This window comes from Sinocyclocheilus grahami, unplaced genomic scaffold (assembly GCF_001515645.1).
Source record: "Sinocyclocheilus grahami isolate Dianchi unplaced genomic scaffold, SAMN03320097.WGS_v1.1 scaffold1322.1, whole genome shotgun sequence".
Taxonomy (NCBI): domain Eukaryota; kingdom Metazoa; phylum Chordata; class Actinopteri; order Cypriniformes; family Cyprinidae; genus Sinocyclocheilus; species Sinocyclocheilus grahami.
The window spans coordinates 131,664-146,242 of NW_015506501.1; the positions used below are offsets into that span (position 1 = coordinate 131,664).

At 35.5% G+C, this 14,579-nt stretch overlaps 1 protein-coding gene across 1 annotated transcript in view; it reads right to left on the reverse strand.

The window, feature by feature from the left end:
* Positions 1–3,278: 3,278 nt before the first annotated feature.
* The window catches only part of LOC107569202 (glutamate receptor ionotropic, kainate 2-like), a 70,081-nt gene continuing 58,780 nt past the window's right edge, over positions 3,279–14,579 (reverse strand). The window contains exons 12-14 of the mRNA XM_016255224.1: positions 14,031–14,263; positions 6,535–6,785; positions 3,279–3,764 (exon numbers count right to left, since the gene is read on the reverse strand). Coding sequence (XP_016110710.1) covers positions 3,597–3,764; positions 6,535–6,785; positions 14,031–14,263 — 652 coding nt within the window. The 3' untranslated portion in view covers positions 3,279–3,596. The remainder of the gene's footprint in view (positions 3,765–6,534; positions 6,786–14,030; positions 14,264–14,579) is intronic.

The window sequence follows — 14,579 nt, forward strand, 5'->3', positions numbered from 1 at the left end:
CTGATTCTTTGGTTCAAATAATCCAAATCGGTTCGCAAACCGCACTGAACGATTGATTCCTCCAGTCAACGACTCACTGATTCAAATGATCCGATCACAGCGAGTCTCCAGTGAACGACTCACTGATTCAAATAATCCAGTTCAATGATTCAAATGATTCAGTCAGAGCGAGTCTCCAGTCAACGACTCACTGATTCAAATGATCCGATCACAGCGAGTCTCCAGTCAACGACTCACTGATTCAAATAATCCAGTTCACTGATTCAAATGATCCGGTCAGAGCGAGTCTCCAGTGAACGACTCGCTGATTCAAATGATTCAGTTCACTGATTCAAATGATCCGGTCAGAGCGAGTCTCCACTGAACCACTCGCTGATTCAAATGATCCGGTCGAGTTAATGATTCACTGAATTCACTCAAAAAATTAAGCAATCCTCGGAGCTCGAGTGCGCGTGCGACTGATGGCGTGAAAAGTAAGTTCACAATCCCGAATTGTATGTTATTGTAAATGAAAATCATATTTAGGTCATGAGTGTCCATTGTTTGTGAACTAAAGCTGCTGCAGAAGGCTGTTTAAGCGACTGTATGAAATGCTTGAACATAGGCATGTCCATATTTGTGTATTAGCTTCTAGGTTTTATTTAAAAACTCAACATCTAAAGCATCTAGCCCGCTGCCACAGCACTTTCAAATGATCTAAAAGTAGTGTTTGCACAACGGTTTTAACACATTTTGCCCATTGTTTTTATATTAGGCCTATATATTTATATTTGGCAACACACATTTTGTTTTTCCTCATTTCTACTATATCAAATGTTTTATTTTCACTTGTTTGCACACTGTCTGTAGTAGGCTAATCATGTATTTTCAGCAGGAAGATAGAATATAATAAATGGCAAAATAGATGAACATTCATCAATCGGTACGTTTTACTTTTAATACTTAAGTACATTAATAAAACAAGTACTTTTACCCATTGAAAAGTGGAGTAGTATTTTATTACTCAAGTGCTGAACCCGTGCACCTCTGAATGTAGTGATGGGAGAACGAATCTTTTCGAAGCTTCGAATCAATTGAATCAACTGCTCCGCTAAATGATTCACTGAATCACTCAAAACGCCTGTTCAGGACCGGCCCTAGCATTTTAAGCAATATATTGTCACTTACCCCTTTCTTTTCTCTGAGTAACAACTACATGAATGTTCATCACATGCATATGTCATTTCATACTGACTTTAAGCAACAGACAGTCTAACTGAACTGGAATAAAGCGACAAATAAAGCAGCCCCACACGTTAAACACAGTATAATCTCTTTTTTATTACAAGAGGAGCTTGAACAGTTCTCCACCCGCTGCTGTTTGCACGTGGGTTTTTCCCAAAGGTCCCTGTAGATGAAAGCCGGTCTGGAGAAGTCTCAGTACAGTATTCTACAGAAAGTCTCCTTCAGAGAAGCACAAACATCAGCACAGAACATAGGGTCGGAAAACAAGAGAGCTGGCTTGCTCGTGACGGACAGACCAGACGTGTCTGGAGCATCTAATGCTGGTCGACTACACGAGCATCACACACACTCATAGAAAGATTCACTACAAAAACGCTCTGTACAAAAACTGCTTGTTCCTTGTTATAAATCTGTTGCATGACAAAGAAAGGCGCGTAGCCCGTGACGGACAGAATGGATGCTAGTAGAAAGGTTTCTAGAAAAGCTGAAGTTTATCTAAACGACAGAACTTTGGCTTGAGTCGTTGATCAGGACGAAGCATGGATTTTATTGCCGCCTTCAAGTCAAAAGTCATGTTAGAATGATTTGAATTGTTATGGGTTTAAAGGAATTCTTTTGTAAGCTTGCATTGATCATAATTATTGTGTTTGTTCACAGCATTTTGTTTTCTGCTAATGGAAGCGACATGGCTTTCTGTGACAAAATAAGATGCAGAACATTCGCTAAAAACGATTTCCCAGCGAACAAAAATATCTTCCTGTTAAGTTATGATGACGATATTGCTGAATGTTCAAAGCGTCCAGTTTTTCAAACGTGTTTTCTTGGTTACACCAATGTTAAGGGAACGTCTCATCGTTTTTAAACATGACGTTAAAGATACTTTTGGAACGTTCAAAGTAACAAAAAACATTGTGTATAAATAACGTTTTTGTGCTAATGTTTTGAGAACGTTATTAAAGAGCAGAGAACTTTCTTACTGGAAGAACGTTTGTTCATAGCTTTGCAAGCGTTTGTTTACAGTGGCAAGTTGGCATGGCAACTGTTTTATTTGATTACCATCGTGTTTTCAGACGCGTTCTGTATGAACGGACCCTTAAGGTTCTAGTTTGTGTAACAAACGTTCTCAGAACGTTGCAGGGAGGTTTTTGCTAAGATATAACTTGCCCATCGATGTAGTCATTAGATTTATACTGGTTACCGTCCAGTTATTTTTTGGGTGATTTTTTTGACTCTTTTTTTAATGGCTAAATTAAACTGTATTAGTCAAAAAGCATAAAATCACGAAACTGCGATTGCAGACATGCAATTTAACATGAATTTAGTTTAACAGAAATTACATTTTTAATCCTCATATTCTGTTTTTTGTTACCAAATTCTAATTATTTGAATGCGTAAAAACAACTTAATTAACATTTTATTTTTACAATCGCCCTATGAAAAGTGTTGTTGTTGTTTTTTTCAGAAATTGTGTATTTTAATTTTTTCTGGCTATCAAGTGAAGGAATAAAACATGAATTTAATTGATCTTTTAATCAAATGAAAGTTAAACTCTTTATTTTTTGGGGTTAAAAAAGGGGGTTTACTATTCAAATTAAAACATGGAAGAAATATTGTGTGATTATCCCTTAAAAAATGAAGTTTTAATAATGTTATTAAAACTGCACAACAGTAATAGGCCTGTATTTCCGTCACAATTTCAAGTTAAACCGAGCTTTTATTTTGACGGGTTGCCATGAGGACCTTTAAGTTTCTGTTTGTATACGATATAATGCTAGTTTTTCTCAAATTAAACGGTCAAATGCTCATGAAGTAAACAGTATTTTTGCAGTTTAATATTCATCAGGGCCCTATATTTAGGTTTTTGTTTAATAAACGAATACAGAACATTTTCTAATGGCTATTATTAGATTAGACTAATGTTCCCAGAATGTTCAGAAATTGTAAACCGAGACATGACTTCTTAATAAACGTAATTAGTTATACATCGTATTGAGAAGATGGGACGAAAAGCTCGTTAAAAGACGTTAAATCTAGTTTTTTTTCGCCTTAATTACAAATGCATTTTCATATCAGAGTTTGTAATGTGATTCATATGGAGCGGGTCGGTTTGGGTCACGACTTATGGACTCTTTATTGAAGAATATGGGGAAAGTGTGTTTATCAGGCGCTCGTGAAGGCAGCAATAAAGGCAGCATATGAGTAAAAGCGATGGGTTTAAAACACTGAGCTAGCTTCGCAGAGAAAACGGAGAAAAGCAAGGTAAAATGAGAACACAAGTGATTGCTGATCTGTGAGGGATGCGGTTCTGAATCGCTCACGAATCCGGGTTTCCACAGGAAACATCTTCGTGTCCGTCGTTTGGACGAGAGGCGTCAGGTCATGGTCTCTTTCCCCGGGAGCCTCCTGTCGTTAAAGGTATGCATGTTAATCACCTCCTCTGTTTTGACGATGGCTTGCGGGTGAGGGGGCTTCTGTTTCCGCCGCCGCTGGCACTTCAGAGACACCCTGAGCTCCTCCAGCATCGCGCTGCAGAACGAGCGCTGCGCACACAAGAGCAGATCACAGACACACTTTGAGTGAGTCTCAGTCGTGGTCAGTGTCGGGGGAAAGTTACTCTAAAGTCATGCCTTACAATACTGCGTTACGCCCTAAAAAAGTAACTAATTACTAGGGATGTATCGATTCACTCAACTTTTACAAAATTATAAATTAAATGTGTCTTTTTATTATCGCTTGGACAAAATGCTGCACGTTTCTTTGTGAAACTGAAATATAACACTATAATAATATACTAATATAGCACTTGCATATCATTGCTCTTTTGTTGGTTCTGATTGCTTCCGTTGTCCTCATTTGTAAGTCGCTTTGGATAAACTACATTTTAATCAAATGTAAATGTACATAACAAAACTAAATTAAAATGTTAAAACAAGCCCCAAATCATATACATAAGTAACACAAATAAAAGCAATCTCTTCACAGGCTTCGTCTGTGCTCTTAACATTTCAAATGAGAGGCAACCGCTGCATTTCAATCAGGATCCAAACAAAGATGCTGCATGCATGCAATCAAGTTACTTTTAAAAGTCATGCATTACAATGTTGCGCTACTCCCTAAAAAAATAACTAATTACGTTACTTAGTTACTTTTTATGGAAAGTAACGCAATGATTGCGTTACTTTTTAAATATGAGCAGGGCTTGGTTGTTTCTAATATAAGAAGTTCTGTTTCTAGCAAATATAAAAGCCCTTTCACATCAAAAAGTGTAATGAATAAAGCTCAGGCTGAAGGAAACGTAATTCAGGTCTGTACAGTAGAACGCAGGAGAAGAAACACTCGTCAGCAATAAAAAAACTAAGCACAATTGTTAGTTTCTCTAAAGTCATTTGTGCTTATTAGTACGCTTGAACTGGATCAGCAAAGCTCAGCAGCAAAGACAATGGGATTAGATACATTTGTGTTATTTAACACATTTAATTGTTGCAGGTTTGTGTCATATTCTGAGTTTGCGTTTCACTGTTTTAATTCATTTTGATGAATGCTAAATCAGTTTTTTGTGAGTGGGATGAATTAATGCACATTCATCACGTTTAGTCTAGAGCTACAGTAACATGTTCACACAGCGCGCACAGCTCCTCTGCACGGGAAACACAGTAACTTTAACTACTTATTTGAAAGAGTAACTCAGATATTCTCTTGTAAATCAAAAAGTAATGCATTACTTTACTAGTCACTTGAAAAAAGTAATCTGATTACAAAACTGGCGTTAACATAAACACGTCTGCTTACATCAGGCCATTTTTAAAGCCACATTTGTTATGAAGCTCAACTGTTCATAAAATAACTTATTATTCTTTAATATGTTAGGTTTAAAATCCAAATAGTCGAAAACTGGCGTTAACATAAACACGTCTGCTTACATTTTTAAAGCCACATTTGTTATGAAGCTCAACTGTTCATAAAATAACTTATTATTCTTTAATATGTTAGGTTTAAAATCCAAATAGTCGCTTTAGTGCTGTGAAAGCTGTTCTATGTGATGAATTCATTATTTTATTTTCAAAAAATAATGAATTACATTTTAGTAAATGACCCGTGTTATTTTAGTATAATTGGGTATTAATATTATTATTACTTTGAATTGGATTTTATATATATATATATTATATTTATTATTATTATTATAATTGGGGTTTAGTTTTATATTTTCCCTTTTCATTTTCATTTTAGTTCAATTTTTAGTTCATTTCATTGTGTGTTTTCATCTAATTTTTATTTCAGTCCAGTTAAATTGTAAAGCATTTCTCTAAAAACTCAGAGAAAACATTAACCTGTTAATATGAATTATATATAACTTTGAGTCCTCTTTTCAAGCAAGTAGTTGTCACATATAGATGAATCCTTATTAAAGCTACTGAAGTTATTCAGTCGAGAGCAATGAGTGATTTTTCTTGTTTGATTAGCATTAACGACAGACAGCAGCAGGTTTATTAGGCTGCTGTCACTTTAAGACCTAACATTCTACACTGTTTGTCTGATAAAGCTGTGAAAGAGCGACCTCTGGTGTTTGCGTCTGATACCTTCTCGATCTGCGCGTTCTGTTTGGATTTGTACAGCACCTCGCCGACGGCCACGAACACAGACAGCACCATTTTTAAAGCCACATTTGTTATGAAGCTCAACTGTTCATAAAATAACTTATTATTCTTTAATATGTTAGGTTTAAAATCCAAATAGTCGCTTTAGTGCTGTGAAAGCTGTTCTATGTGATGAATTCATTATTTTATTTTCAAAAAATAATGAATTACATTTTAGTAAATGACCCGTGTTATTTTAGTATAATTGGGTATTAATATTATTATTACTTTGAATTGGATTTTATATATATATATATTATATTTATTATTATTATTATAATTGGGGTTTAGTTTTATATTTTCCCTTTTCATTTTCATTTTAGTTCAATTTTTAGTTCATTTCATTGTGTGTTTTCATCTAATTTTTATTTCAGTCCAGTTAAATTGTAAAGCATTTCTCTAAAAACTCAGAGAAAACATTAACCTGTTAATATGAATTATATATAACTTTGAGTCCTCTTTTCAAGCAAGTAGTTGTCACATATAGATGAATCCTTATTAAAGCTACTGAAGTTATTCAGTCGAGAGCAATGAGTGATTTTTCTTGTTTGATTAGCATTAACGACAGACAGCAGCAGGTTTATTAGGCTGCTGTCACTTTAAGACCTAACATTCTACACTGTTTGTCTGATAAAGCTGTGAAAGAGCGACCTCTGGTGTTTGCGTCTGATACCTTCTCGATCTGCGCGTTCTGTTTGGATTTGTACAGCACCTCGCCGACGGCCACGAACACAGACAGCACCAGGCCGGCGGCGAGGACGATGAAGATGCCGCCGATGTTCTGCACGCCGAGAGCGCTGGCCTCCTTACTCTCCTCCTCCGGACAGCCGTTCCCCCTCCACCACTTCTCCTTCATCATGTGCAGCTTGCCCTCCTCCTGCAGCTGCAGGATGGCGATGGTGATCTTGTCCCGATACGGCGAGCCTGCGTCACAAATCACTCATTAATTATAAATCAGAGAGTTCCGGTGCTTGACTCTGATTGGCTGAGCTGCATTCTAAGCTGTTGTAAATGACGCTACAAAGTAACACACACCTTTGTTTACGTTTGTGTGTTGCTCGGCAACCACTTTGTAGCAACCACAACTGTTTCTGAGGAGCTACATTGTTTGGTGGAAGAATACTGTGTTTATTAATATCACTACACTTTATTTGCTCTGTTGGCAATAATAATTCTTTATAAAAAGACATTTGTGCTTTAAAAGTAGTGTTGAGAATGCTGTTCTAGCTGATGAACAATATTCATTAGTTATTTTATTTTTAGTGAATGATAACTTAAATTCATTGCGATACCTTATAGTTTTTATTAATACTTATTACTATACTACATAATTAGTTGTTAATCATTTTAGTTTTGCAATTTCATTTTTAGCAGTTTTGTATGACTCTATAGTTTAAGTACTTTTTATTTTTGTTTCTCTTTTCCGTTTTAAATATAGTTTGAGTTTCATTTTATGTTTTCATTATTTATTACAATTTTAAAAAATATTTTAAATTAGTTTGAATTTTTATTTTAATTCTAGGTAAAGGTAAAGGTTTTTAAAATATGACTATATACGATTTTATTTAATGCTTTTTTTTGTTTTTATTAATATTTTGATTGTTTTATTTTTATATTTCCCTAACTTAATTAGTTCATGTTTGTCATTTTATTGTGCTTTTGTCATTTTTAGTAGTTTATATAGTTTTTATACATTTTTAATTTCATGCTTTTTTAGATTGTATTAATATTTTGAATTAGTATTTATTTTTCTATGTTCTTTTTTCATATTTAATTTTAGTATGCATTTTCATTTTTAGTAGTTTATGTCTGTATAGTTTTTTTTTCAGTATTAGTTTTAGTTACTTTAGTACACTTAATAAAAAATTAGAAATGATTGCTTGGCAAGTAATATTTTATTTTATTTCACTTAATGTTTATTTTATCTAAATAATGATTTTTTAAAATTTAATTCAACTATAATAACCCTGTAAGTTACCCAATATTAATTATTAAAAGAACATGTATTTAAACATGTATTGAGCTAAACAAATGAATAAATAAGGGCCGCGTCTAAATGATTTGTGCTAATCAACACAAACGCTGCTGATGGAGCTTAAATCCTGAACATCTGTAATTGCACAAGCTGCATTCTTTGATAAAGCACTGACGTTATTCCAGGAATATGTGTTTAAACACGGAGGATTTGTGCAGATAAAGATGGATAAATATTCCCCTTGTATTCGCTCCTCCCCCGCAGAACTGCTCTGAGATATGAAGGTTTATATAAAGCGTGCAGATCCTCTGCTGTCGCCTTCAGAAGAGAAGAAGAGACTCGTGGGAAATGAAACTAGAACAGAAGGAGATCGTATATGTTCAGTCTAGTTTGTGTGCATCTTTGAAAATATACTAATATGTGACCTTCACTCTTAAGGGTCAATTTTTCGAAATTGAGATGTATATATCATCTGAAAGCTGAATAAATAGCTTTCCATTGATGTACGGTTTGTTAGGATCGGACAATATTTGAAAATCTGGAATCTGAGGGTGCAAAAAAATCTCAATATTGAGAAAATCATCTTTAAAGTTGTTCAAATGAAGTTCTTAGCAATGCATATTACTAATCAAACATTAAGTTTTGATATATTTACGGTAGGACATTTACAAAATTCAGAGCCAAAGAGTTTTACGATTCGAAGAATTACGATTCTTCAAAAATTCTCAGATTTTTCATAAAAATAAATAAATAAAATAAAAACAGTGGATGATGATTTAATAAATATTTTTACATGAATGAATAAAAATAATCATGTAAACCTGATGTTGTAGATTTTAGACTTCTGCCTTATGAATAATATAATAATTATTATTTTCCTCCTCTTTTTCAGGTAATAATTTATCCTGTCGCACCTGGCTCAAGTTAAAGGACTTGTTTTATCATTTAATTTAGATTTATTACACTTATATTTATTCACATCTAAATATTTTAATGTGTTCAGTATTTTAAATGGAAAATAGTTTAATAACTAATTGTAAATTTGTTAGCATAAGGATATTGTTTCTTGTTTTTATAATTGCTTTTGCAAGAAATACAACAATAATAATAACCTTTAGTGATAATACATCAAAAAATGAAAATCCTGTCATAAATTGAAAATGTAATTTGAGTATTAGATGAAAACATTATAGTGTTCAGAAGATACAGTGGGTACGGAAAGTATTCAGACCCCCTTAAATTTTTCACTCTTTGTTATATTGCAGCCATTTGCTAAAATCATTCAAGTTAATTTTTTTTCCTCATTAATGTACACACAGCACCCCATATTGACAGAAAAACACAGAATTGTTGACATTTTTGCAGATTTATTAAAAAAGAAAAACTGAAATAACACATGGTCCTAAGTATTCAGCAGCAAAGGGTCTGAATACTTAGGACCATGTGATATTTCAGTTTTTCTTTTTTAATAAATCTGCAAAAATGTCAACAATTCGGTGTTTTTCTGTCAATATGGGGTGCTGTGTGTACATTAATGAGGAAAAAAAATTAACTTGAATGATTTTAGCAAATGGCTGCAATATTACAAAGAGTGAAAAATTTAAGGGGGTCTGAATACTTTCCGTACCCACTGTATAATAACCAGGGTTATTATGATTAACTTAAACTAATACCACAATAAAACATTTTGTTATAACATTAACTGAACTAAAATATAAATCATGTTATTTCAGCTAGTCATTAAGTTGTTTTAAATAACTAAAACTGAAATTAAAAAGCAATGCAAACTTTATCAGCATATATCTATATATATATATAAAAATTACTAAAATGTGAAATAAGTAATTGAAAATATTCATAAAAATTATAATAGTATCTCCGTGATACTAAAATGTATCGCTGATAATCATCTACACTGAGCGTGTTACACAATAACAATCATCTGTCACTGCAGGTCACCATGGCGACAGGTTTATACTGATAGGATGCTGTAGATGCAGGTTGCCATGGCGACAGGTTTATACTGATAGGATGCTGATGCTGTAGATGCAGGTCGCCATGGCGACAGGTTTATACTGATAGGATGCTGATGCTGTAGATGCAGGTCGCCATGGCGACAGGTTTATACTGATAGGATGCTGATGCTGTAGATGCATTCTGAGCCTGCTCGCCTGAAGTTATGGTTGATTGCTCTTCGGCTGGATATCAACACACCCATTAACATAAACTACGCCAGGCCGCGTACACACCTCATGCACCGGATGCCGTGCGCGTGCACAAAGCAGTTGGACACAGTGGTGTACTAGAGGTAAAATATGATATAAATACTGTTGGGTTTCTGGCACAAACCGATCGTTTCGTGTGTTAGGACATCAATGTGTCGTCACGAGCCGCAGGGTTTAATTTGGATTTGTCTGTGCATGTTTTTTTTACTCTCATAGATTTTGTTACCATTGCCATGCATTATACGACTGACAGACTGCAACGGTTAAAGTTAAAAATCATCATATGTGTTCTACTGAAGAAACAAAGTCACCTACATCTTGGATGCCCTGGGTGAACTATCCCTTTAAGTGTCAATTTTTCGAAATTGAGATTTATAAATCATCTGAAAGCTGAATAAATAAGCTTTCCATTGATGTATGGTTTGTTAGGATAGGATAATATTTGGCTGAGATACAACTATTTGAAAATCTGGAATCTGAGGGTGCAAAAAAATCTAAATATTGAGAAAATCATCTTTAAAGTTGTTCAAATGAAGTTCTTAGCAATGCATATTACTAATCAAACATTAAGTTTTAGGTACGGAATTTACTAAATATCTTCATGGAACATGATCTTTACTTAATATCCTAATGATTTTTGGCATAAAAGAGAAATGTATAATTTTGAGCCATACAATGTATTGTTGGCTATTGCTACAAATATCCCCCAGCGACTCAACACTGCTTTTGTGCTGCAGGGACACAAGAAAATTTTAAATAGAAATGACTACTAATTTGTAAATTTGTTAGAATAAGTATATTGTTTTTTGTTTCAACATTGCTTTTGCATAATGTAAAATAATAATAACAACAAGAGCAGTCCAGAGAGGTTTATCTGAGCGAACGAATCCCCTCAATCAGAACCAAACCCCTTACATAAAACATTTACTTGAACCCCTGAGATTCATATTTCAATAATTCAACAACATGTTCACGCTTCTCTGACGTCGATTAACGGTCGCGTGACAAGCTGGTAAACACATAAAACATATGAAGAAAGTATTTTATTTTGATTGTTTTTATTTTCAAGTTATTTATATATAGGGCTTGACTTGCAAATTATTTTGTCATATATAGTGGGGCAAAAAAGTATTTAGTCAGCCACCAATTGTGCAAGTTCTCCCACTTAAAAAGATGAGAGAGGCCTGTAATTTTCATCATAGGTATACCTCAACTATGAGAGACAAAATGAGAAGAAAAAAAATCCAGAAAATCACATTGTAGGATTTTTAAAGAATTAATTGGTAAATTCCTCGGTAAAATAAGTATTTGGTCACCTACAAACAAGCAAGATTTCTGGCTCTCACAGACCTGTAACTTCTTCTTTAAGAGGCTCCTCTGTCCTCCACTCGTTACCTGTATTAATGGCATCTGTTTGAACTCGTTATCAGTATAAAAGACACCTGTCCACAACCTCAAACAGTCACACTCCAAACTCCACCATGGCCAAGACCAAAGAGCTGTCAAAGGACACCAGAAACAAAATTGTAGAGCTGCACCAGGCTGGGAAGACTAAATCTGCAATAGGTAAGCAGCTTGGTGTGAAGAAATCAACTGTGGGAGCAATTATTAGAAAATGGAAGACATACAAGACCACTGATAATCTCCCTCGATCTGGGGCTCCACGCAAGATCTCACCCCGTGGGGTCAAAATGATCACAAGAACTGTGAGCAAAAATCCCAGAACCACACGGAGGGACCTAGTGAATGACCTGCAGAGAGCTGGGACCAAAGTAACAAAGGCTACCATCAGTAACACACTGCGCCGCCAGGGACTCAAATCCTGCAGTGACAGACGTGTCCCCCTGCTTAAGCCAGTACATGTCCAGGCCCATCTGAAGTTTGCTAGAGAGCATTTGGATGACCTTGACATTTATTATATACACAACAAAAGATAAAGTAATCCTTATTAAAAAAGAAATGATCAAGAAAAAAGTGAATTCAAATATCACCACTGAGTGAGAAGTAGTGAATATACAAAAGAGGTGCAAAGTTTAGGATTTTTTTCTATCTTCATTTGGCCTCCTCACATACTCAACAGCCCTCATCAGCTGTTACCATGACAACATCTTAAACAGCAAATACATCAGCGGTTTAGTGCTGTAGGCTGATAGGGAACCCGGCCAATCATAAGCCCCAGAGCTTTCCAAATGATCTAAACTTTAAGAAAACACCATAAAACTAAACATTTCACGTGATATACACATCTGAACTGTACTGGATGATAATCACACCCATTGGCTGAATATATAGATGGTGACAGACGTTAAATTGCGGTTTGAAATGTTAATATATGTGAAAAACTGTATAAATGAGGCTTTTTGAGCCAATCATTAAGTCTGTATATACACACATATACAGTGTATATATATATATTTACACACACACACATATACTGTATGTAAAAGTAAAAGTAAAGGTAAAGGTTTGTTAAAAGCACTTAATTAATGACATTTTCCCATTTTCCGTGACCTAATCTAAAGTGAGAACAATTTATGCTTAATAAGTTAAGAAAGCATTATATAACTCTTTACATATAAGCTAATTAAACAAAAATAATTAAGTTAATTACAGTGACAATTAATGAAGAACTCACTATTTGTATAGAGTCTATTAATTAATAGACTCTATACAAATAGTGAGTTCTTCATTAATTATCTGTTTGAACTCGTTATCAGTATAAAAGACACCTGTCCACAGCCTCAAACAGTCACACTCCAAACTCCACCATGGCCAAGACCAAAGAGCTGTCAAAGGACACCAGAAACAAAATTGTAGACCTGCACCAGGCTGGGAAGACTGAATCTGCAATAGGTAAGCAGCTTGGTGTGAAGAAATCAACTGTGGGAGCAATTATTAGAAAATGGAAGACATACAAGACCCTACTGTGAAGCATGGGGGTGGAAGCATCATGCTTTGGGGCTGTTTTTCTGCAAAGGGACCAGGACGACTGATCCGTGTAAACGAACGAATGAATGGGGCCATGTATCGTGAGATTTTGAGTGAAAACCTCCTTCCATCAGCAAGGGCATTGAAGATGAAACGTGGCTGGGTCTTTCAGCATGACAATGATCCCAAACACACCGCCCGGGCAACGAAGGAGTGGCTTCGTAAGAAGCATTTCAAGGTCCTGGAGTGGCCTAGCCGGTCTCCAGATCTCAACCCCATAGAAAATCTTTGGAGCGAGTTGAAAATCCGTGTTGCCCAGCGACAGCCCCAAAACATTACTGCTCTAGAGGAGATCTGCATGGAGGAATGGGCCAAAATACCAGCAACAGTGTGTGAAAACCTTGTGAAGACTTACAGAAAACGTTTGACCTCTGTCATTGCCAACAAAGGGTATATAACAAAGTATTGAGATGAAATTTTGTAATTGACCAAATACTTATTTTCCACCATAATTTGCAAATAAATTCTTTAAAAATCCTACAATGTGATTTTCTGGATTTTTTTTCTCATTTTGTCTCTCATAGTTGAGGTATACCTATGATGAAAATTACAGGCCTCTCTCATCTTTTTAAGTGGGAGAACTTGCACAATTGGTGGCTGACTAAATACTTTTTTTCCCCACTGTATATTGCAATTTGAACTGTGATATGATAAACATTTCAAGTTTATATTGGACACAAACCTCTTTTGAGTTGTAATAGCGTCACTCCAGTGTTTTTAGGAACACAATCAAATTTAATAATAGTAATAATAATTTTTATAAATTCTGTCCCTGGTGCACACTGCATTCCCAAATACATGTTAAACTCACAGCACATGCAGAGACGAAGTTTGCATCATTTACTATGTCATAGTATGAATTTAAATGATTATGCACTTATTTATTTTAATATTATATTTGATTGAATTCATTATTAGCATAACTCGTGAACCCTCGTTTGGGAAAGCCTGCCCTAAATGATCATTTATCAGTAATTTGGCATCTCATGTCTCCTGCAGCTGTTGCATTGTGCGCTTTTCTTGAGTTCAGTTGTGCTGTGAGTGTGATCAGCAGCTGTGCTCCAGCAGGAGGCGCCCAGACGCTGACGGACTCACCTTGCCGCATGAGAGCGCCGACACCGAACCAGAAGCTGTTCAGCAGCGTGAAGTTATTCTCCAACACGTCTGAGTCTGGGTTACAGGGGTGAGGGTTATACCACTCGTACGGACTGAACCTGAGCACACAGAGAGAGCATAGACTGATGCATTTACTGCCACAGCGTGCACACACACACACACACACACACTCTCTCTCTCTCTCTCACTCACACACTCTCTCTCTCTCTCACTCACACTCACACACACACTCTCTCACTCACACATACACACTCTCTCTCTCACACACACACACACACACTCTCTCTCTCTCTCTCACTCACACACTCTCTCTCTCTCTCACTCACACTCACACACACACTCTCTCACTCACACATACACACTCTCTCTCTCACACACACACACACACTCACACACTCTCTCACACACACACAC